Source organism: Indicator indicator, chromosome 29 (assembly GCF_027791375.1).
Source record: "Indicator indicator isolate 239-I01 chromosome 29, UM_Iind_1.1, whole genome shotgun sequence".
Classification (NCBI taxonomy): domain Eukaryota; kingdom Metazoa; phylum Chordata; class Aves; order Piciformes; family Indicatoridae; genus Indicator; species Indicator indicator.
This window is the reverse complement of record NC_072038.1, coordinates 10,338,141-10,363,959: the sequence shown is the minus strand read 5'-3', so window position 1 is coordinate 10,363,959 and position 25,819 is coordinate 10,338,141. Positions and strand designations below refer to the sequence as shown.

The 25,819-nt window shown below is 41.0% G+C and overlaps 1 protein-coding gene across 1 annotated transcript in view; it reads right to left on the bottom strand.

The window, feature by feature from the left end:
• PRKCA (protein kinase C alpha) overlaps positions 1 to 25,819 on the bottom strand; it is a 149,711-nt gene that overhangs the window by 13,921 nt on the left and 109,971 nt on the right. Inside the window, exons 9-13 of the mRNA XM_054394006.1 lie at positions 6,605 to 6,748; positions 5,693 to 5,866; positions 4,205 to 4,296; positions 2,442 to 2,504; positions 1,524 to 1,662 (exon numbers count right to left, since the gene is read on the bottom strand). Of these exons, the coding sequence (XP_054249981.1) occupies positions 1,524 to 1,662; positions 2,442 to 2,504; positions 4,205 to 4,296; positions 5,693 to 5,866; positions 6,605 to 6,748 (612 nt within the window). The remainder of the gene's footprint in view (positions 1 to 1,523; positions 1,663 to 2,441; positions 2,505 to 4,204; positions 4,297 to 5,692; positions 5,867 to 6,604; positions 6,749 to 25,819) is intronic.

Below are 25,819 nucleotides of genomic sequence, written 5' to 3'. Positions count from 1 at the left end.
TTTCCTCCCAGTTACTAAATGTTTTGGTAAAAGGTTTGTTTCTTTATATGAAATTTCCAAGTAAAGCAAAATAAATCATTCCAGTACTGACCCATATTGAGCAATTTGGCACTGGCAATGTGTTCTTTGGTATTAACTGGCACAAGAGCATCGCCACAGAAAAGACACTTTTTAATTTGTAATATTGGCTTCATTTATGTTTTGACAGGAGAAAATAAAATACTGCTCTGCTTGGTTTGAGATCCTGCTGCAAGCAAGAGCAATCTGTGAGGAAAACAGGGTTCTACAATACACAATATTTCACTCTGGAAAGCATGAATTAGCAACTGGAAAAGAAAAACCACCAAAATATTTTTCATTCCAGTTTCACAGAGATGACAAAATTCACCTTAGACAAATTTACTTGTCCATGTATAAATCTCCCATATTCCAACAAACATTCAATTACAGCCAGAACTGTTCCAGCCAGAGCTGCCTCTTGCCCAGCACTCAGTGAAACACTGAGTAGCTTGGATCAGGACTCAGCCTCTTGTATTGAATTTGCAGCCAAGCAAATCAAGACTCTTGAGAGCTCCCTATGCACAAACAGCAGATTTGAGTATTCATATATTTGAATCGTTTCCAAATCCCCACATGTGCTTGTTTTTAATGTTTTATACCTAAACTACTCAAATGCAGATCAGATCCAGACTAACACCTTCACTCTAAGCTCACATTTATCACAGTGCTTTAAAGCAGAACTGTGATTCTCATGATGACATTTTCCTTCTAGACTCACTGCAGTTTAGGTTTGTGCTGGAATGTGATTTTTCAGTGGCTTGAACACAGCACAGGCATCACCAACTCTCAGAAAACTCTGGATTTATTGTGTTCACTCCATTCAAACCCTGCTCTTATGGCTTTGTTCAGGGTTTGAGAGACTGGAGCTTTCCTGAGCTGATACCTGTGTACCATTTGTATGACAAGGCCTGGAGAAGACCACAATGGTTTTGCAGGGAGGTCAGCAAAAGCCTTCAAAACCTCCTAAGTCCCTTCCCAAAACTCAGTGAGTGGTTTCTGATTTCCTGAGTCCTTTAATCAAGATGTATTTTTGTCAGGAACTTTTGGAGATATACATTAAAGAAGCTATGTTTGCCCCCAATAAAATGTTTGCTGACCTCATCACCAACCTCAGCAACGCCCCTGAGCTCTATGACTTCACAAACTGAGGCATAAAGTTTAGTGTAAGAAGATTTCCAGGCCATAGGTTTAAAATCACAAGGTGATGATCCAGCTTTTTGTGTCTGTTGCTAATAAGACCAAACCCCAAAGCACTGATCTAATAAAAAGTTAGGTTTCCAATCACCTAGATATTTATTTACTTAAGTTTTATTTGTAACACTGAAGATATTCAACAGACCTGCAGGAGGATAAATGGCACTGCCCAGGGAGCATCCAGCCTGCAGAACTTGCTGCTGTGAGATGTGTGCAGTGACAATTTTCATTTCAGAGACTGAAAGGTTCTTGAAATGGTCAATATTTACCTCTGGTGCAATATAGTCTGGAGTGCCACAGAAGGTCCTGGTTGTTACTCCATCTAACATATGTTCTTTGCACATTCCAAAGTCAGCAATTTTAATGTGGCCTTCTGAATCCAACATCACATTATCTAATTTTAGATCTCTAGGAGGAATCACAGTAATTTAATGATAAAGTTTAAGATCAAGCAGGGCAAATGTATCTATTTCTGAGTCTAGGGAAGGAATAGAGGTGGAGGGGGATGGAGGGAACAGGGCTGAACATGAACAATGATTGACAGTCCAGACAGAGCTGAGTAGGAATGACCATCAGCCCCCAAACTGGACAATTAATGAAGAGCACACTCACACTGAGGGACCTTAGAACTGCCTTCCAGTACCTGAAAGGATCCTACAGGAAGGCTGCAGAAGGACTTTTCAGAAGGGTGTCTAGAAACAGGACAAAGGGGAATGGTTTGAAGCTGAGGGAGAGCAGGTTTACATTGAATCTTAGGAAGAAGTTTTTCAGTATGAGGGTGGTGAGACCCTGGAACAGGTTGCCCAGGGAGGCTGTGGATGCCTTCCTGCTGGGGGTGTTCAAGGCCAGGTTGGCTGAGTTGAGAGGTGTCCCTGCCCATGGTGGGGAGGTTGGGGTAGATGATCTCTAAAGTCCCTATGAAACCTCAGACAGGAATGCACAAGAAAACATTTTACATTTTCAAGAGTTTCCAGCTGCCTTAGGCAGAGCAGACATCAGGAAAGCTCAGGTAAAGCACTGGCTTTGGTTTCCAGCACTCCAGCACCAACATAACCAAAAGAATACTATAGTGATTGCTTTTTTATAATTAAAAATGCACTGAAACATTAAAGAAAGGGATTCTTTTGGGGAGGTGGGGGGTGTATGTTTCTAAAAATAGTTCAGAAATCACTTATGTCAGATCATACCTATAAACAATCCCTCTGTTATGCAGAAAGAATAACCCGATTGAGATCTCAGCTGCATAGAACCTGAAACATAAAAAAAGAACAGATTTCTTATTGCCTCATGGCTTCCTTCTGATAAAATGTTTTGGAAATGATAAAGTATTCTGGTAAAGAATGATAGTATAATACCAATGTAATATTCAGTGTATAAAGTATAAAAATACATTCAAGTATAAAAAGTCTTGCAGCCAGATGACATAAAAGGCATCTTACTTCAATCTGACTTTAACAGATACATTTTGAGCACTTGATGATGATAAAATAATTCAGTATTTAAGAAAGGGAATGAAAATGTCTCTCTAGACCACCAAAAACTGGTGCAGCTGGAGCACAGCATTTTCCTACACTGATCTAACTCTGCCTGCAAAGGTCATTATCTCTAATCACATATCAATGTTGGATTCATGATGCAGCTCCATTTACATTGCACTTCATACAGCATAAAATAATTTGCAGAAATAGTATCCCTTTAGAGAGGCTGCTAATGGATTAATTACATAAAGCTAATTAAAATGATTACCATATAAAATATAATTGCAGAATGCAGCTAAAAGATACCACAATATTGAGGGCTGTTTGAAGCCAGTTGCTGTGGAACTGTGCAAATTCTATGCAAGAGGATTATTTAAAGACGAGATTAATTTTTAGGTTGGCATAAGGGAAAGGAAAGCTCAGCTCTGAAACATTTGATCAGAGGTGTTTGGGAATGGGTGTGCTGGGAGATGCTCCACAGGCATGAGCTGTCAGAAAGCAGTAGTTTGCAAGGGGTGTTGGCAAGTTGCATTAGCTGGGAGTCAAGGCTGCCCTGACACCACCTAAGTTTTAATTCATCGAGTTGCTGAAATTTCATTCTGCATCTCCAGTACTTATATTTAAGGCTCTCACTGAAACAAGCCCTGATTAATTAGAGTGAAATGAGAAATTCTTTTAGCTGAATTCCTAAAACAGTTGGTCACACTTGATTTTCAGAAGTTGCACTGGAAGTGATTTATGAAACACTAATAAATGATGACGAGATGTTATAGGCATGACTAAAATGGTACTGATGGAGCTCTTCACATTTGAACAAGCTGCAGGTCATTATCAGTTGCTCACTGATAACACCAGATGTACAATTCCCTAAAAGGGATCATGTAGATAAACAACTTCTAATCATAGCATCAGAGACTCGTGGAATCATTTTGGCTGGAAAAGACCTTTAAGATCATCGAGTCAGATCATTTATTATCTCCTCATAAAGAAAAGCTTCCATAAAAAAAAAAAAAAAGGCAGGATGACAAAATTCTTCTAAGCTAGACTTTGAATTTATCTTGTGTAAACTGTAATTTACATTGCAATGCTGACTCTGTTTGCATTGCCTTTCCCTGTAACATTAATTCAGGCTGAAGTGTTCTACTCACTTGGTTTTTATATTCGCTTTTACAAACAGCCCCAGAATACCAAGTAACATCTTTAATTTCCTGTTGCCTTGTTTAAATTCTTGTCACTTTGAAAGCAGCCATTCCATGGCCTTTGTCTGTGCTGTAGTTTGGAAGAAAAAAGGCACAGCTACCTTTGGTCTGGGTAGAAAGAATATTTTTAACATAAACTTCAGCTTTCGAGCCTTAAAAACACAATAAAAATAGGCCAGCCCTAAGATTTCATACTGAGCCTGGCAAGAAGAAGAAACTGAATATAAAATAAAGATGATGACATGATTTAAACAGATAAACATGAAGACTCACACTGCTTGTGGCTCCTTAAATTTCCCTACTTGCTGGATGTGATACATGAGGTCCCCACCATTCACATACTCCATCACAAAATACAGGCGGTCCTGGGAGAAAGTAGGAAGAGAGGCAGGGAAGGACATTAGAGAAAAAAATGTTAGATATGCATTGATCAGCAAAAATTAGTCACTAATAAGGTATTATAAAGCTTTTAGATTATTAGGACTGGTTGTACTTCCTGGCAAAATGGACAGAGCAGGAAATGGAAGCAGAATGCTTTGTAAAACCTGCGAGACTGATGAGCTCTGTCCAGATTTGCCACTTTTAGTGATGCACTTTTATGTATTATTTGGACCAATGGGTCCCAGAATTACTCACATACAGTCCTGCCTGAACAATCTGTCTCTCTAAAAATCAATGTAAACCAAAAGAAATTAAAGATGGTGGGAAATCCTTGCTTTGAGGCCATTTCTAATCCTTCCTAATAAGTTTTCCTTTGAAGATAGGAGGCATTAAAAAAAAGTAAAAAAAAATATTTTATAATATATATTTATTTTATATAGAATTATTTTATTTTTATATGTATTTATTTTATTAAAAGTAGCTAAGAAGAAAAGTAATTGTTAGGTTCACAAAAGTATCTGGAACCTTTACAAATGACATGGAATTAATTTCTTGTAGGCACACACTTCAGCCAGAGGAAGATGGCAACAAGGTATTTTGGAGGGAGATTTTTCTTGCACAGGGAGAACTTTTAAAGGCCATATCCAGCTCTCTCAAACCAAACACGACCATAGCATATCTGGTGCACTTAAATAGTATTTTCCTGGCCAGTGACCTTCAAACAGTAAGACTTAAACCTGTCTGTCCCCTGGTTTTCAGAGGATTAAAACAATATGATGGGGAAATGTCCACTCCACACATTTATAGGGAGGGAAGTGAAAAACAACTCTCTGTGTCAAGGCTGCCAGAAAACTAAATTAAATCCATCAACATTGATTCATGACTAATCACTTCTCAACATGACAACAGCCATTAAGACTTTTCAAGTACTATCCTCAGATCTTTAAGAAGTATTTAGGAACCTTTGGGAATCAGGGCTTAAAGCTCTGGCTTGACAAAGCACACGTTATTGAATTTATGAATTGTCACAGTGGTCTGCTTGAACTACCCCATGAAGAAAAATCTTTAAACATCAGGTTTATATTTAAAATACAAGAGGTGATTCCACATGATCTCTCTTCTCCAGCATTTTCTGTGTGCAGAAGCTGTAATATATAGGTTGGATCACAGAAGCATAGAATGGCTTAGGTTGGAAGGGACCCTAGAGATCATCTGCTCCAACCTCCCTGCCATGGGCAGGGACACCTCTCAACTAGACTCTGCTGGTCAAGCCTTCATCCAGCCTGGCCTTGAGGGAGGAGGCATCCACAGCCTGCCTGGGCAACATGATCAGAGAGCATGGAAAACACCAGGGTGGCAAGAAAGCCTGAGCTCACGTACAACTGTTTGGAAACAAGAGTGAAGCTGTGTCAGGAAGGGTGGTTTATCTTGTAGTGCCAGGACTCGTTTTTCAACCATTGTACATTCCACATCATCATCCTGAATCACCACATCTTTTTTCAGGATTTTGATTGCATAGAGCTCCTCTGTCCCCTTCCTGTCTGCCAGCATCACCTGTACAGAGAGAAAGAACAGGGTGAAAAGGTTCTTCCTGCCAAGGAGGGAAGGTGACTCATGTTGCATAGATGGCAATCCAGCTTCTCCTTTTATTGGCATAGACTAAATTGTTCAAAACATCCAAAATATCCCCATTACTCACCCACTGCAAGGAGCTGCACCAGCCATTTCAGACACAGCCTGTGCCAAAGCCCTCTGGTTAATCACAGGCACGTTGCCAAAGGGCTGACAAAATGTTAAGCCCCAGAAGACTTCCTCAGTAAAGGGCATTTTATCACACAAGTGGTTGTTCAAACAGCCAGAAACACAGCAGTGCTTTCTTCAGACTCACAGATCTCAAATTTATATAAACTAGGCCTTTCCTCCCCCCTCTCCCCTCCTCAATATTCAGCCTTACCAATGTAGGTGACTTCCAGAAGTGGCAGAGTGACCCAGGTAGTAAAGCTTAGGTAGTAGACTTAATTTCCTTGGAACTGCCAAGAAATAAGGATCTAAAAGGCAGCAACTGTTTGATATACCCTGCCCAGCACTCTGAGGGGGTTTTATTTTCAATAAAATCATGGCTGAAGTCTCCTAGTCCTTGGGGGATCCCTACTCCAACTTAAGAAATCCCCCCTCAAAATGCACATCCTTTTGACTCTGTCTTTTGCTCCCTAGAGAATTATTCATTCCTTCTTCCCTGAGAAAAAACAAAGGAGAAAGAATGCAAGTGGAATAGGCATCAAGAATTCCTACCTTCCCAAAGCTCCCCTTTCCAAGAACCATGAGAAAGTTGAAGTCTGTCAGCTTCACCCTGTCCAGATTGTTGGATGGCACACTTGAGTTCTTGTCTTCTGTTGGAGTAATGACTTTGTTACCAGCTGGCCCAAGTTTGGCTTTCTGAAGAACATACACACACATACACACAGAAAAACAGGAAAGTAAGAAGAGCAGCCTGCTTCCTTGGCAGATTGGGTCACTGGGTGATGGGAAGGATTGGAGATGACCATATCAGAGGTGGCATTCCCAGGAGAAAGGCTGCATACCAAAACCTGCATGGACACAACTCTGAAGACTCATTCCAACAATATTTTTGACATTATTGAGTGACTTAAAGTGGAAATCTCTGTTCATGTATAACCAGATAAATGCAGATATACTTATCTGGTTAGAAGAGCAAAAACAAATCAAAAATAAAAGGTAAAGAAAAAAAAAAGGCTTCTTTTCATGCCAAAAGCAGGTGTATCTGGTGTCTGTCTTCTGAAATACAAAAAAAAAATGCTTTCAAAAATTTCATGCTGTAATCCACAGAGAGTATTTTAGGACATAAAGAGCCTCTTTGATACATTCTCCTCTAAAATGCAATTTCTTAAAGTCACTGCATAGCAAGAGTTAGGAAAGCTTCGACATGCATTAAGGAGAATAACCTCCATTAAAATCCCAAACCACCAACCCATGAGAATCAATGCAGATGAACATGGCCACTTTCAAACCAGCAAGACAATCAACTCTGATTTCTAAAATGCAGTGTTGATCCAGAAAGGGGAGGAAAGGAAAGGTTACATACAGAGGCTCTGCCTTGGCAAGGCAGTTTGGTTTGCAGCAGGGTGCAACAGTCTCAGTGTCTCGTGAGACATCAGGTAATTGCTCAGGGAAGCTGCATTTCAAATCTCAAAGTTAACAGAAGAGATCAAAAGTAAGACTCACCAAAAAAGATAGTGCAGGCTACAACATCATATCCCTCTTTGCCTCAAAAGAATCCCATGCACCAGCAGAAGCAAAGCCAAGAAGGTATCACAGTACTTGGGGATTTAAGTTCTTTCTCCCCAGCTGTCTGCCGAGTGGGTCTGGTAAATAACCTCCAAAATGGTTCAATTACTTTGTGCCACTGACACACGCTTGGCATTTATGGATCACTGCTTTGCTCACTGCACCACAAGAGGACAGCATTTGCATGTCAGCACTGGCTTACAGATAAAGAAAATTACAGAAATCAAAGCTTATTCACAGTGTCACAATAAATCACCTTAAAAGCCTCACTGGTAACTGGAGATACAATCTTACCCCTCCCAGGCAAGTCTAAAAATGCAAGACTGAAAGGGATGACTTGATTCAGAGACTGCAGCACTCTGCTTCTGCAGGCAGTAAAGCGAAGCAGTCCTCTGCTGCAACAAGCACATGTCACTTGAAAAGCAGGATCAGCTTGGGTGTCTCTTCCTGCTACAGGTCTTGTTCCCTGCCACAGGGATTCTGGAATGCACAAAGGAGAGTGTGGCCAGCAGGTAGAGAGAGGTTCTCCTCCTCCTCTGCTCTGCCCTAGAGAGTTCACATCAGGGGTACTGGGACCAGTTCTAGGCAACCCAGTTCAAGAGAGAGAGGGAACTACTGGAAAGAGTTGAATGGAAGGCCACAAAGATGCTAAAGGGACTGGAATGTGTCTCTTACAAAGAGAACTTGTTTTCTCCTGGAGGAGAGCAGCCTGAGTTGGGATCCTCTCAGTGTTCAGCAAGAGCTAAAGGGTGGAGGTGCTGGACTCTTCTCAGTGGTGGCCAGTGATAGCATAAGGGACAACAGGCACAGACCAGAACCCAGGAGGTTTCACTTGAACTTAAGGAGAAACTTCTTTGACGGTGATAGAGCCCTGGAGCACGCTGTCCAGAGATGATGTGGAGTCTTCTTCTCTGGAGACTTTCGAAACCCACCTGGACACTGGTGGGATCCTGGGCAACCTGCTCTAGGCAACCCTGTGCTAGGACCTTCCAACCCCTACCATCCCATTCTATGATTTTATGATACAAATTTTGGCAGTTCTGATCTCTTTTTTAATGCATGTATTATAACACAGTTTAAAATGTGAAATTTCTTCCACTACTGTCATAACTTTCCTGCATGAAAGCAGCTCTTGGAGATGCTAATCAGGATGTTGTGCTGTGTAAATGTTTAGAAAAAGACAGTCCTGGGCATCAGCCTAACCCTTGGATTCTGCAAGGGCTGGCCCCTCAGCAGATCCAGCTGCTGGGACAAATCCAGTGTCTTTAATGGAGCTTGCTGTTGGGACAAAGCTCCTTTCAAGGCCACAACAAAAGTCTGGGCTATAAGCAAAACAAGTGGAACAATATAACAAAAAAAATTCTCAATATCCTTCAATTTTACAAGATGAAGACGTGGTTTAAAGGAGCAGCTTTGCTGGCCTTATCTTTGGGAGGCTCCCACAGAAGGGATCTCAGACAAAAGACGCTGCTCTGCTGATCCAAGAACCAATTTCAATATCTGCCTTTGCACTGTGTCAGGGAGATCCAAATCAGGCACTGAAAGGAGAATGCTTGCTTTATTTTTTACATTTTAAACCCACTGGGGAGGTTGTGGGCAGCCTGCTTGAAAACAAAAACAAAAGACATTTTCTTCTAAGGCAGTTTTCTAGTTTGGGCACAAACGTGCTGCTCGGGCAGGAGTATTTCTGCAGGGAGCTTGGGCTGAGCAGCTCAAGAGCAGAGCTGCAGGTTCAGTGTAGTCTCCTGTGCCCTCTGCTGGCTCCCAGGGTTGGAAGCACCAGGCTCCATCCAACATGAAGATGGAATTGTCAGAAGCTGAACGTGGCATCTTAAAATACTATTAGAGAACCAAGCCAAGGCCTCTCTGCACCCTCACAAGCAAATGCTTCTGTTCAATGAGCTCCAGACATGATCCTCTGCTTCCAATTTTATATATATTTTTTTTTAATTAGCTGTCACTCTCCATTTGCTGGTTTCTTTTTTCATATAGTAGATTTTTAAGGAGAACATCATTCTCCCCCTGAAAGGGTTGTCAAGCCCTGGAACAGGCTGCCCAGAGAAGAGGTGGAGTCTCCATCTCTGGAAGATGTGGTGCTGAGGGATATGGTTCAGTGGTGACCTGCAGTGCTGGGTCAGTGGTTGGACTCGATGATCTTACAGGTCTCTTCCAAGCAAAATGATTCTGTGCTTCTATGATCAGGTGCCTTTCAGCTGGCCAGGTGGGCTTCTGTGCCATCTGCTCCAGGTGGATGGCCAAAGCAGGCAGGAGCTCATCAGAATGTACTTGGTTGTGAGTGATCCACACTGATGGGAAACTGACAGTCCTGATTATGCCATCACCAGTGCTGAGCCACCTCAGTGCATCCACCCAGACACTGCCACACGTAAACAGAGGACCCTGCTGCAAGCTGTATGCAAGAAAAGGTAGGAAAATGCATCCAAGAAACACTGCAGGATGGCCAGGCTGGCTCAATGAAAGCACACAGACCCAAGTGGAATGGGTTATGGACCTTATCAAATATCATCACCTTATCAAAGGCCTGGATTCCTCTCCAGCTAGGCCACCAACCACCTGCTGATGAGCATGCTAAAGTTGCTCACATTTAGCATGTGAATTCCTTTTACTGCTTTTTGGCTTAAGGTCCTCGTGAAAATAGAGTGGGAATTTCAAAGCTGGCAAATGTGCACTGGGAGGAAAAAAGAAAAGGAAACAATAATAATCCAAACCAAAACATTTCACAGATGATCCATTAAGAGCTACTGCAACATGGCTCAGTTATGACTGAGCCTCAGGCATAGCATTTTGCTGCCTTCTTAGTACTGTTTACAAAATATTTCCAGAGCTACTGGAGGAAAATTAGGCTGTGGGCATGGAAATAAAATAAGATAAATGTGGTCAAGCCATGACAAGTTCTGCTTGTGCCACCAAGTTTTTGATGGGACATCTTTATGAAATAAACCCTGAAATATCTAGTACTTAGTACCTGTCTTCAAGAATTAGATTCTGTGTTCATCCTGAAGTGTAAATCAAAACATCTCTTACAAGCTTCATGGATGTGCTACACTAGGCAAGCCAGCTACAGCCTGTGTGTGTTCTCCTAAGGGCAAGAACAGGAAATGTTTTCAAGTGCTCTCCAAGCTTTACTGGGAGTTTTTCTGTCTGAGACACTTTGAATATGATGGAGGAAAAATGCCATGCAAACAACACTCTCTTCCAGAGCAAAAACTGCCCAGAGCAATGATGGAGTCACTGTCCCTGCAAGTGTCCAAGAAATATGCAGATGTGGTGCTGAGGGCCATGGTTTAGTGGTGCACGTGGCAGTGCTAAGGGCTGGCCTTGACCTTGGAGGTCTTTTCCAACCTTAATGATTGTATGAAAAACAGTTTTGCAACTACAGCAGGGCCAAAAATTCAAATGATTACTAAAAGTTTATTGGAAAAGAGCAGTGACATTTTGCCTCTTCTTCTTAACATGAACTTGAAACCAGCAGAATCCTACTGGAATCCAGCTATTTGATTTTTTTGGGGGGGAGAGGGGATGGATATTAAAATCTGCTGAAGCTGAGGATGGCATTCCAGGCCCTGGATTAACTTTCAATTTCCATTCGGGCTGCTCAGCTTAATAGAAAAGCACAATACTGTTACAAGAGAGCCAGCTTGTAGCAAACCAACCAGGGAAAGTCTATGTTAAAGATAAATTAGTCTGCACTGCTAGCAGGAGAGTTAATCTGAAGAGAAAACAAGGCATGCACATCATCTTACTTCCTCTGGTTTGGACGCACCTTATCTTGGCCACTTCTTTTACCCTGAAACCACAGGGGAGACATATTTTGTACATTCAGCCCCAACACCCTTCTCCAAGGAGTGTAACAGAAGTTAGATGTTAGGAACAAGTTCTTTACCATGAGGGTGGTGGAACACTGGAACAGGTTGCCCGGGGAGGTGGTTGGGACCCCATGCCTGGAGATATTCAAGGTGAGGCTCCACAGGACTCTGGGCAACCTGATCTAGCTGAGGATGTCCCTGCTGACTGCAGAGGGGGGTTGGACTGGATGACCTTTGGGGGTCCCTTCCAACCCAGACCATTCTATGATTCTATTCTATGATTCTTTCTCCAAAACATATTGAGAGGTGTGATGAAAAGAAGAAAAAGAAGTGATTTAGGGAATAATAAGCCATTATTGCACTCAATTTTCTGTTGCAGGGAATGTTCTTGTTGAGTCTTTTCAAAACCTTCCTTTTGATTTTTTACTGTGAAGATGATCTAATGGGATAAAAAAAGTAAACCTAAGCAGTGGCTCTTCTGCCTTTCTGTTCTTACCTATAGTTCAGAAACCAAGAAGTAGTGAACACAAAGAGTGAACTGGGCATTTCTCCCATTAGCCAATAAATACAGAAAATTTGTGAAGAATCAGAAATAAATAAATCACACCATTCACATTCTTCCCTTCAGTTTTGTTAGGGCAATGAGCTACCCATCATGATGTTAGTGCTTTAACACCTTCCATCTCCCACCTTCGGGATTTTTCCTGCTGCTGCTTGCAGCACTCGGCTAGGCTGGCTTTGTTCCCATATGCAAAGCTAATACTGGGTTCCAAACCTGCTGCCATACAACCACCACCCTCCAGCTCAGCTTCATCAGGGAGAAACCCACACCATTTCCCACGACAAAACACCCAAGCTAACAAAAGAACCTTGCGACTGCCGCTCGCTGGAGGATGCATTTCCCGGTTGTCAAGGCAACTCGCTCTGAGCAAGCTCACAGATGCCCAGCAAGGAAAACTACTGGTAACAAATTTTCAACAGGCCAAAGTGATAAATGAAAAAATATTTAACAACAGTGCTGAATTCCCACCACATGTGGAGGGGAGGTGTGTACACACACGGCACATGCAGCTACACTCTGGCTACTGCACACTCAGCGCCACGTCGCATCCCTCACTCCTTAGCTCCACTGACACCTGCTGGGAAAAGCCATGGAGAGCTCCTTCCTGCAGCCCAACCTCCTGGAGATCCACAGCTCTGCTCCCACTGCACACCAGCAGCCTTTCCCTTCCCGTACAGCAGACACCACCTGGCACCCACCGCTTTGCCCACGCAGCTGCACTCATCCATAAACAGCAAACAAACAATGTGCCAGCAGAGAGCAGCCCTGGCTTCAGCCTGTGCTGCAAAAGGCTGTGATAGAGGAGGGTCACCAGCCCCAGGACTGACTGAGCAGGCTTTATCTTGTGTCCCCAGACTGCCTTGAGATCTGTTGAGCAGGAATGTCCTCTAGCCACAATTCAATCAAAATCTCTGCCACAAGTTCTCACCAGTTCTTTGCTAGACCCCCAGCATGCTCCTCAAGCGTCACCAGGTGATGGAATGAAGCCATCTCACTCTAGCCCACTTGTGCCCAATAATTCTTTTCCCAGTTCTTAGATTAACCCAAAGCCATAGCAGGTCTGCAGGTCACACTCTACACAGCATGGAAAGACCTGGCAAAATGGGTGGTGAGAAGCAAGGGAAGGAACAGTCTGAACAGTAATGTGCCAGTTTCACTGTTGCAGCCCAGGAGGCTTTGGCTGCAAGTGTGAAATTAATGCTCAGTTACATCTGTTACTACCTGGACTCTACACAAGAAGCTTCAGAGCTACTCAAATCTCAGACAAACCCTAGAAGATGTCACTGACAGAGCTGGCAAAGGATGCAAAAAGCAGAAACTGAAATCATTTATCCAAGTCTTGAGGAAGGACAAGAAGCCCTGTTGAGGTTTCCAGTCACAAAGCTCACCAAGCATTTTGATCAATGGGCTGAGCCATTAGCAAGTGTTTAATAAAGTAAATAAATCCAATAAATCTCAAGTCAAAATCTGAAGGAAAAAAAAACCTAAAATCACCCATTCACTGGCATGTTCTCCATCATTGTGACAGCTTGTTTCTTACATTATTGCATTTCCAGTTCCATGTAATTATAGATGCCATGAAGGACTATCAATTTCCTAGTTTATACAACTTAATTATCAGGATGCTGAGATTTTGAAATGAGAAGAGTCCATTTCTAAGCCCCAACAAGACCTAATCCTTCATCAGACTGAGTTTTAAGCTTAATACCATAACCTAATGCAGGCTTAGAATTCATTAGTAGAGAGTTTTGTAGTCATGGAAACCACACAGAGAAGAGGAAGTCAGAGCCTAAGCTCTGGATGATTTAGCAGCCCAGCAGCTCTAACAGGAGAGGGGACAGCACAAGGTGACATCTTGGTCCAGCCTGCGCTTGTATCCTTGATGGTGCAAGTCAACACAGGGAAGGAATTTTCTTGGCCATTTGACCTGTTCCCTACAAAACACGTGCTGAGCAATCTGGGGAGGTGCTTTGGCATGAACCTTCCTGTGAAACTCAATAAACCCCAAACCCTGGCTCCTGTGCTTCTTTCCTTGGCTTAAAAATCCTTCTGAAGAAAGTGGCTTTCCCTCTGTGCCCTCTCTCCGATTCTTACTTGCTCCTTTCAAGAAGAAATAACTAATCAACTAAATTCCAGAACTTTCTTGCACTAATGAATGTATATGCACATATTTATCCATATGGAAAGGAGCAGGCTTGGATCAGACTTCAGCAGATGGAAGATGTCTACATAAGACACTGCAATACAGTGAGAGACACCTGCCCCAGGGAGATTGGCTTTCCATAGACATGGTCATGGATTCATGAGGTTATACAGCTTGTTTTGCAGCCAGGGATTCCCTGCTGGAGTTGCATCAGAGTGAAATATCTCCAGCAAGGAGAATAGGGGACAGGATGCCCAGAGAGGTGATGGAGCCACAATCTGTGGAGGTGTTCAAGAAACATGTGGCCATGGCACTCCAGGACACAGTTTAACAGCCATGGTGGTGTTAGGTCAATGATCTTAGAGGCCTTTTCCAGCCAAAACAATTCTATGCTTCTATGAACACTGAAAATGTGCAAATAATCAGAAAACTGTTCATCTGCACTCATGTATTTTCATGATGGCAATCTCATTCTTAAAATCCAGTCTAAACCTACTCTCCCTCAGCTTCAAACCATTTCCCCTTGTGCTATTGCTAGACACCCTTATGAAAAGTCCCTCTCCAGCCTTCCTGTAGGATCCTTCAAACATTGGAAGGCAATTCGTGAGATCATTCTTTTTGGTGACTCAGAGAGGTCCATTCCTTTCACCCAGCACATAGAGTCAAGCACAACAAAGGCAGAAAGGCAGGTAATTAAAGAATTCCTGAGGCACCTGAAGGTCAAGATGAATTGAGTGAAATAAAGGTGAGCAGAGGCAGCACTTGCTTGTATGGCTGCAAGTTATTAAACAGTCTGATTAAAGGAAAAGTATAATCAGTGCCAGAAAAAAAAAATATCTTGATTAAAGGAGTGCATGAAAAATGTTATATAGAATTTGATCAAAGTAGAGTTGAATTTAATGGGGTTTTATGTATCTATTTATTTATTAATACATACATACAAACAATTTGCATGATTTCTTTTCTTTCAGGACTTTTGCTAGAGACAGCCTCTTGCTTTGGGAGCTATTCCATGTTCTGTACTGACCTCTTGTGGTTTCTCACTCTGAGGAGAAATTCTTTTCTCAAGCTCAGCATCACGTTCAAGGGATGTTTACTAAGCATAATGGCAAGAAGAGAATCCCAAAGGACAACACAACAGCTCAGGGTACCACACAGCATCTCAACAGAGCTGCTGATTTGGGGAGGTTTCTAATCACTCTCACTACATTTTATTTTATATTCTACCACTTTTTGTGTTGCTGTGTTTTAGTTAAAACTGTATGAAGTACTTGAAATACACAATGTCTGAAATATCTAAAATCCCATATTGCCTAGAAAATGCAGACAATTAAGTCGAATGACTATGAAAGATAATTGTTTGAACAGGAATTTTCAGGGAATATAGCGCTGGAGAGCAGATACCTGGCTGTGAGCAGTGAAATCCAGAGAGGGAAGAGTTTCCAGTTACCCATTTGGTACTGTCAATGTGTTTAATCTCTGTAATAATCCTGTGGCCACCTGAGTCTACTTTGCTTTCTGCATTGATTGCCAAACAGAGCAGTGTCTAACTAGATGAAAGGTAATTAAAGAGGCTGCCCAGGAATACTATTCAAGAATTTTTGCAGAAATATCCTGTGGTAGTGGTAATAAACTCCCCAAATGACAAATATGATGCTAAGACAGCAAATCCCCAAGTGTCAGAAAAAAAAGGAATATTTTATATATGCTCCTTCATTTTTTAATTACTGCTGATTTGCAGCAATAATAACAAACAAACAACAAAACACCCAAACAAACAAACAAAATCAAATGAAAAAACCCAACCCAAAACCTAGAGTGTAGAATTTGCTTTTAAGCATAAAACTCATTTCAATATGGGCAAAAATTAAATTAAATTAAAATTCTGCTCTAAAAGAATCTGTAAGGACTTTAGCTCTACCTGGATCTTAGTTCAAATCCCTGCAATCAAACACCACAGCCCTGAAAAGCTGCAGTCTAGGAGTGATCCAAAACCCTGGGATTCTGTCTCCAAGGCTTAACATGCTTTGCAATTAGTTAACACACACAAGCACACACACAGACAGATGGAGATGTTTTCTGTATGATGTTGTGAAAAGAATCTATTCAAATATAAACTTTGCTGGTGGAACACAAGCAGCATAAACGTGTGACCCCTCCCAGTGCCTGCTAATTCAATAAATGAGTACTTTTGCTGTTTGACCTTGCTCACAGCATCCTCAAATTTGCTATGCTATTAAAAAAATCATTTTACTGGTTTCTAGCTCCCAAGTGTTACATTATCCTCAGGAACACAGCCTTCCTTCTTCATCTGCTCCTGCTGTTTCCTTTCAGTTCCAATCTTGTAAACTTGGGAACACAACCTCCCCAGCAGTCCCACATAAACTGATTACTTACAGAATTATTTCCAAAGACATGCTAACGTCAGGGGTGATTAGTGCAGAATGCAGCATGCAGGGATGCTTCTGAGCATCCCTTCTGAGCAGGTTAGTGATGGCAAGTCACTGTCAGCAGCAAGCAGAGTGGGGATTTGTAATAGTTTTGAGAGAAAAGGCAGAAAATAAAAGAAGGAAGCAATTTTTTTCCCATTAAAAAATGGAATTTTTGAGTCTCCTCTTCACATCAGAACAGAGGATCAACTCTCTTTGTTGGATTTCATGTTTATATTTCACAAAGACTAAGCACAAATTTTGCCTATGAAGCAGCAGCTGCAGGAAGCCATCCAGCTCTTTTTTTAAGTACTCTCCTATGATAAAAACATGAATTGACCAAGGACTCCTGTCAGCCTGTATCACTGCACTTCAAGGTCTGGATTTTACAATGAAGTGACAACACAATGTTAGACGCAACTTCATATTTATCCCAGCTGCATTTTTTTCAGGGTAGCTTTTGCTCTGCTTTAAAATATGTTAGGCAGAGAAACTCTGCATTAAACAAGCTTCATTGATGAAACCACTATGTGACTTTGGTATCAGTTAAGAAGAGATGCAAAGGATTGAGGAAGGCTGATCCTCTTCTGTACAAACTTTTCTGAGCTTGATACCAGAGAAAGACAGATAGGTTAAGACAAAAATAAGTGACTGATTCCATGGCTAAAGATTACTGCATTGGGAAAAATTTGTTCATGACAAATGGTCTTATTTTCTGGTTCATTATTGAAATATTTGGTAAAATCATGCATCAGTAATATAAGTATTAAGTATTAAAAATTAAGTATTTTAAGCATTGAGCTCTAACACACAAACTGCTCTACGTCACCTTAATAGTAAAAATTCCATTTCAAGGTGATAGTGGCTTCAGCAACCTCAGAGAGAGTCTTAAGACAGTTTACAGCTTCAAATTAAATTTAATTGCAATGAAATTTCAAATTTGCAACTGCAAATGTGATTTCTGTCAGTAACCTTTGCCTTAGTAAAGCAGGATAATTGATTGAAGATACATGCAGATAAAAAAAGTCCACACACCTATGTTCTCAGTGCTGACAGTGTATTTTTTATGGCAATAATTCAGTGATGTGGTGATCAGTGAAAGAAGTAAATGGGAAGTAAAGAGGTGAAAATTGGTATTTCAGCTACCAGAGCAGCTGTGCATGTAGGTAATAGGTGTTATGATATAATATACTCCAACTAGCATGTGGCAATATATCTAGTGTATTATATCATAAACCATGCATGCTGTATCATGTAGGCTTATCTGTTTCAATATACAGTGAACATGAGCATCATTTGATCCATGGAAGTTATTTAAAGTTCCATGAGTGGTTTTCAAATTAAAGATGCACCATTTTCCATGAGCAGGTGGCATTCATTTAACTGTTTCCTTCAAGAGGAAAGGAGCATTGCATCTGTTGAGGGCTGATGAACCCTTTTTTGCATGCAAACTTCTAATCTGGGGAGTACTTTGTGACCACTTATGGGAGATTCATATTTCAATTGCTTTTTTTAACCATTAGAAATCTTAATCTGGGGGGGGGAAGGGTGGAACTCAAGTGCATCCTTAAAACATGGTGAAGATGAGGTTGAATTTAGTAAACTTCAAACATTGGTAGAGAGGAGTGTGTGAAGAAAAAGGTGTAGAAGAACACCAAAGAAAAAACTACCTTGAAGAAGTGGATATTTACATGACAGTCCTGGAAGAGACAGGAAAGGGAGAAACACTGCTTCATTAGTGAAGGGCTGGCAAAGCAAAGCAACAACAATTAGTAGCAGAAGTAAACAAACAAAGACACAGCAGCAAGAATACAGAAATGGACACATCTGCTATGCACAGAAGAATCACAAAGAGGAACTCATGGTGTTAATCACCCCAACAGCAGCACGCTCCGGCAGAGCACGGTGAAGCGCAGGTCTCCACGCAGCTGCTGGACAATGTTAACCTCAGCCTTGTGCATACATATGCTTCATGCATGGAACATTCCTCCTGTTGTCAATCCACTGCAATGCACAAAGCTAAATGCATGTCCAGGTGTGTGTGGTCTGGGCCCTTCATGACTAATGAGCACTGCAGAGGGGTGACAGCACAGCACAGTTGGGCTTGATTTTTTCTTTTGACTTGTTTTGAGACAGAGATTTAACCTTTCCATAAGGGATAAAGAAATCCCTGCTGCCAGTAGGATTTTCTGTGTATATTCTTCACCTCAAATCACAACACACAGACTGAGAAAAGCCTTCTAGAAATCACGAACTGAGACCAGAAATGTATGTCAGCTGGTGAAGAAATTTCAAGTTCTCTAGTTCTGAGTGGATGGGAAAGCTCCGGATAACTGCATATGGGAATTCCCCATGCCAAACTAGAGTATAGAACAGATGGAGACATCTAACAGCATCTCTATAATGCTGCAAACCATTCTCTAATGATTAAATATGCACAATTTAAAAATAGGAACGAGTGCCACAGCCAAAAAAAGCAGCTCTTCTTTTTATATCTCTATACACAGAACGAGCGTGGATTGATGTGCCAGTGATATTTTGGCTGGTCATGATTTCAGTGTAGCTTAGTATCTGCTTCCTGGAAAGTCAATTTAATCTTTTCTTCTACAATTTCAAGTGTCAGCAACATTATTTCTCTTTTCCATGTCACCTTTGCTGAACTGCCTGAAGTCACAAGGTATTGCTTCAAAATGGGAAAGCATAGGGTTTATACAGAGATAAAAAAAAAAGAGTAACTGGGGCAAAACCATCCCCATCATTCAGACTTCAAAGAAATGTCTCCCTCACAGCCCTTACAGGGCTTTTACACAGAGACAAGAAGAGTTTAAGTCACAAATTAGCAAAATCACAAGCTTCTCTACAGGTTTGTTTTAGGGGGTTTTATTGTTGTTGTTGTTTTTTTAATTGAAAATATAATATTTAGTTAGAAAACTCACTGGGTTCTTTAGAAGTTACTGAAACACTCCCTGGAGTCTCCTGCTAAGGTCTTGGCTATGCAACTGCAGCATATTCAAACAGCCTCCAGCTCAGAATTAGAACGGTTCTGGGATGTCCTGGCCATTGATTAAAGCAAAGAACGAAAATGTGTCTTTGACCTAAAACTGTTGTGAATATCAGCAAAAAAGAGGCCCCATTACTGCAGCAAGTACCATCCTCCTCCTTTCTAATAAAGCAGCCAGAAACTGCTTTTAAAGGAATAAAACTAAAGGGAGTGTTAAAGATCTGAGTACCTGAAGTGGAACAAAGAGGCTGCCCACTGACACAGGTTGCCCAGAGAGGTGGTAGATGCTCCATCCCTGGAAATATTCCAGGTCGGGTTGGATGGGGCTCCGAGCAACCTTGATCTAGTTGCAGATGTCCCTGGTCACCTCCCTTGCAGGTGGCTTGGACGAGGTGACCTTTAAAGGTCCTTTCCAACCCAAACCCTTCTGTGATTCTACAAAATGGTGTACTGGTGTTCAGAGAGGGAATGCTAACTAAAGAGGTTTCTCTAGTGCTGGACTGTCACAACACTGAAACTCAGCAGGAAGTTTTAATTTGCCTTGCAATCTGGGGACATTTTCAAACATAATTTAACACCAGCAGACCTGTCCCAACAAGAGGCCTGATGGTGCAAGAAATGTTGGTTCTGTATACAATCTATTTATGGCCCAAGATAGGTTATTTGCTCATAAATTTGTGTCTGCACAAGAATTAACACCCAAGTTTGGTCGAACTAAACCTGTCCTGTGTACTGGAGGAGTTTAGTAGCACATCAGAAGCAGAAATATCTCCAGCTCCTGCGTCACTGGAGAGGTTCCAGGTATTTATAACCAAGCCTGATGGCCAAGCACCACATTGTCCCTGTTCTTCTATTTAAATGGTAAGGCATTTTAAAAGTCATTTTCTTTAGGTTCATAATAATAGTTATGTTTAGAAGCACCAAGATGTCACCAAAATGTCACTGCTGACTGTACACTTCCAATTTTCAGATACAATATCCACCTTGTTCTGAACTCTGATTCCTCTTTCCTTATGTTTCAATCTGTTTAAAGGAAAACTATGGGTCTAGCTTCTGCACAGCCTTCATCAGCAGTTCCACTAGCACAGAGCAGCTGAAACCATAACTCAAGCAATGATAACCTGAGAAGGGCCAAAGTGGCAGCATGGGGTCTCCACCCCTACCAGCCACAGTCCTTGGGAAACACTGCACAGCCAGATCACAGCACCTCTTGGCAGCAAAAAGAGCCCAACAGGCAACTGGACTCCTGGGTAAGAGCTGCTCCTGGGTGGTTTATCAAGTACCTGGATCAGTCCCAGAAAGAGGAGACTGGAAACAGAGCATAGAGCCAGTCTGGGCACCTTTCCTGAGTATTCTGCCTGCCTCCTTACTACATATGGGTCTATGGATCTGGCCCAAGATGTCAACTAATAGATGAAAATGGTCCCTGCTTTTATCAACCCCAACTGGTAATTATTTGTCAGAAATATGTAATATATTTCTGAAATGAGTAATTATCTGAATAATGTCATCTTATCGAGGAGTGATTTCATTGCTATTCACTTAATGAAATAGAACAGTACAAAGCTAACAGCCTTGAAAAGCTGCTGGCACCTGATGCCTCAGCTGAAATCTCTAACATCAACACAATTCCAAGGTGGCAGCCACAGCAGTAGATGTGGATCTGTGTCCCCAAGGAAGCTCTTCCCAAGGTCCACCAGAATGGCCCCACACGGACTCCCACAGCGGGGACAGCAGCCTGAGCTCTCTCAGGAACCTTACAAGGGGATGATTTGGATTCTACTGAACACCATACTGAGAGCTACACTGAAGAAAATGATTAGAAGAAAAGAAAATGCCTGACATCTTAAGAGGACCATTACATGTCTTCCCCACAGATGCCTTAAAATGAAGATTATATGAGCAGCAACCTATTCCCTCATAACAACTTGCTTGGATCACTCCAATTACCAAAGCTGACTGTGATTGTTCCCATCACTTAATATACTTTGAGCCGGGTAAATGTATCCACACAGAAGGATTAGAGCTTCTCTGTTCTTGTTTTAATTAAAAAAAGTTAAAAAATAAATCACTGATATGGACCATAACAGCTGCTTTATGTTTTTAATAACATTTGCTGTGATGGTACTGTGGAAAGAAGGGCACAGGCAGAATAATTACTCAGCCTACTTGTAAGCCAGGATCACCCTGCTATTCCTCTAAGGTGATGGTTAAATACAAAGTGCTTTACTAAGCAGTAAACGACAGGGAAAAGGGCTTGATAAAAAACTGAAATAAATGCCTTCCACCAAAGTTTTACAATTTGCACATTTCTCTTCCCCAAATAAAAATTAAAACAAAACAAACAAACAAACCCACCCAAACCCAACTAAACCAGAACAATGCCTTAAATGGCAAAATCATCTTGCTGCCCAAATCACAACCAGGTGTGAAAAATACAAGGTGACATTATCTCAATATTCTGCTTTTTGCTTTGCCTAGCAAAATCCTCTAAAAGGAAAATCCATACATGAGAAATAGTAGCTCCTGCAAATGAAAGATTTGCTAGTTTGGGTCCATGGAGCCACCTGGGACTGTTGGGGGTTCCCATGGCAACCTCAGCATGGACAATTATTGGAGCAGCTCCAATTATTCTGAATGTGCCTGTTGAGAAAGCAGTTTCGTTTTGAGATGGCCACAAATAATCCCATTCTGGGGAGAAAATTCACAACCAAAGGTTAAAACCAAATGAAAAACAGTGACAGATTTTTATCCTGCCTCCACTTCCTCCAGCAGTATATTTTTATCTCTAAATATTAATGCTGATGTATCATCTATAAATCACTGAAGACTGATTTAATCACACTGCTAAATGAGCAGATAAATGACTTGTTAAATTGTAGTGATAGGTGGGACCCAAAAAATACAGAGATTAATTAAAATCTGGGTAACATACTTCAATTTCTATATACTGGAAAACTTCTTATAGGTACCACAGAGTATATCCAAAGAAAAATCCTTGCAACAAAATCTCATAATAATTAGTGAGGTCACTGAGTGATTCCATTAATGAAACCATCGTTCCCTTCAGCTCTCTTCTCTTCTGTTTCCAAATCTAGTCCCATTTCTAGGATAGATCTACAACTACTGGGCAGAAGGCAGCTGGTAAATCTTCAGCTGGTTTAGATCTGGCAGAATGGGTCATGAGGAAACCTTCTCTCATGACAAATAAGGTTTTACTGTTCAATTATCAATGCAAGTGAAGAGAATGTTGGAATCTACTATTTACTTATTTATAATAAGCTATTTTATGGTAGATTTTCATTGAATCAATGACTTACAAGACCCTGTGCCAGAAGGTCCAGTAAGTAAAGCTACAGCACCACACCAATGAGATTTCAGTGACTAATAACTATGTTTAAGTAAGAAGTCTGGGTTGTTAAAGTGGAGCTAGAAGGATGTGATAGGATTGTGTAAACAGCTGGAAATCAATGAGAGCTGGAGACCAAATCTTTTAAGATGTCTGTTGAACTACAGACAGGGACAGATGTTTCAAGAATGCTCATGGATTTAACAGGAGATGGCTCCTGTGTGCTTGTAGTGATTCTACTAAGCATATTTCTAAATTTCAGATGATTTAGTTTTGATTTGAGCAACCTGGTCTGGTAGGAGGTGTCCCTGCCTATGGCAGGGGGGTTGGAACTAGATGATCTTTAGGGTCCCTTCCAACTCAAGCCATTCTGTGATTCTAGAAGGGCAAAGTTGTTTTTAAGAATGTTTTAGATGTTGGGGTTTAATTTTGGAAATTTCACATCTACCAGTTCCCTGATCTTTTATAACCTGAAAATATTCTTCTTTTTGCTTAATATAAAGCAATAGAGTTCTCATCCTGGAGTTTCTCTACTCTTGCCTAGCTTAGGTTTGTATAAAGGTCTGTACTCTGAAGACCACCATTATTCATTTTAAGCATCTGCTACTTGTAAAGCAATATTTTGGTTGGAATAGTTGTAATTTTGTACTCCAGATTAAATCAGGGTAGCTTGGATATCAATCACACTGTCATATATTGAAAAGTAGACCAAGCACCACAAACACAGACTTGATTAGCAAGGCCTCTGAAGTTACTCTTTGCTGTAACTGATAAATGAGAAGATAGCCATTCATGACCTCTTGGTTTATCTCTGTTCTTAATATTCTTGACAAATACACTCCCCTAGTAAAATGGCAGTCAAGATCTGCAATCTTCTTCCTGTAAGGTTTCAAAGTTGATTTCATAATGGGGAAAATATTTATGTAGATGATGTCACTAAATCACAAATAGCAGCCTGCTTCTCAGTGCTATCTACTTTTTCTTTAGTATAGGGTGTCTAAAATAAAATGGCTATGTCAGCCAAGATACAAAGCAGAAGAAAAATAATGCAAAAGATGATCAGAGTTAGCACCACTTCTGTACCATACCAGAATAGCTAATAAGTGAAACACTACCATTCAGACACCTGTGCTGTTAACTTTCATCAGCCATTGCAGTAATTCCCCTTGAAACCAAGTAAGGACATTACTTGGAGGGTGCTGCTTCCCTTCTCATGGGTTAAAATCCGAGAGAGAGTGAGAGGCTGATTCTAAACCCTTTGACCATGTAATACTGCATAGCATTACCCTTGGTCTAGTTCTAATTGCAAGTTTTCTTTGGCTCCCAAAATTCCCATCCAGCATCACTTCTTTTTAAAACTGTTCATTATGCAGCTCTGTAAATGATATTCCTAGAGACCCTATGCTCACTGACAACCTATTCCCTTTCCTTGATTAATTCAGACCACTAAAATAGCATCCACCAAGCTACCTCCAGAAGAAGGGAAGCCTCAAAGACACAGTGCTGAAGCTGAACTAATTAGTCTTTGAGACAGACTAATTATTCCTGAGGCAGAGCTGACCCTATGTGAAGCTGCCATTTCTGGGAGCCAGTCCAGTAGCTTTACATGATTCAACCTCTCAGGATTTCTGTTCCACTTCATTGCAGGACACAGACAAACCCTGTCTTTGACCAATGTATTTATAGTAGGATTAAGAAGAAAAAAAAACCACACCCAAACCCTAAGAGATTGCAAATCCAATATGCAAACATACTGCAGATAATAACTGACATTTGAAAATTAATCATTTTAGTCATTTGTCTTTGTGCTGTCTCTGTCCTGAGAAAAAACAGGTAGGTTTCTACAGTTCTATCACCAACATACACAAATCCACCAAATTCCAGACTCTGTATATTGCACAGAGACATGCAGGGGGTGAAAAAATTTCCTTCTGAAGCTATACTGTCTAAGGAGGATAAAAAGCAAATATGATCTTGACTAGGAAATGACCTGGTGCAGCAAAATAAAAATCACACTGGTCAGGTCACAACTGTAAAGAAAAGAAAATGGAATGGAGATTCAAATACTTCTCAAATGTACAACAAAAAAAATCATAGTTCATGCTGCAGACAAAAGTATGGTAGCTGATCCAAATGTGTTCAGAAGAAATTGATGCACCTTTTGTTTTTCCTCCTTGCAAGTTGAACATGTGCCGTTTTTCCTCACTTTCTTGGGTTAACCCATCTTTTATAATAACAATGTAGGATTCTGCCTGATGGTGAACATAAAAAATGGCCATTTCAGGTTGAAAAGAACAGGTGTTAAGTGTTTGTTTATGCACAATAGGTACATTAATTACTTTTTTTTTTGGATAAACAGCTAGAGTAAGGTAGTAAATGTTAAACCAGAACAAAAGAGAACAATACTGTGGATTGGAATCTTTCACATCCAATATTGTGTATGCAGCTGGAAAAAAGCAGTCAAGTCAGATGAGTTGGATCCAGTACAATCATTACCAAAACACCTCCCTCTCCAAACTACACCTTTCCTGTTGCTGGGTTCAATGGCCAGCAAATATTTTGCTGCAGTATCAGCTGCAGTTGTCAGAAGAGGCAGAGCTGCTGGCTCAGTCTGCTCTGCACAGCATGGTGAGACCATGCTTGTGGCTACCAACCACTCCAATCTGCACCACACTAGGCAAGAAGACTGCAGCAAGTATTCCTTGAGGGTTTCTTTTCTGTTCATAACTACCATCTCTTATCCTTAAAAACCTCCATACCCACATTAAAGCGATCAGAATTTCAGATGCCAACCTTCTACAAAGATCTGAACAGCAATTAACATTGTAAATATTTTCTTTAAATAGCAAAAGGCACTGAGAGTTAAACTTTCTAAAGTATTAAAAACCTG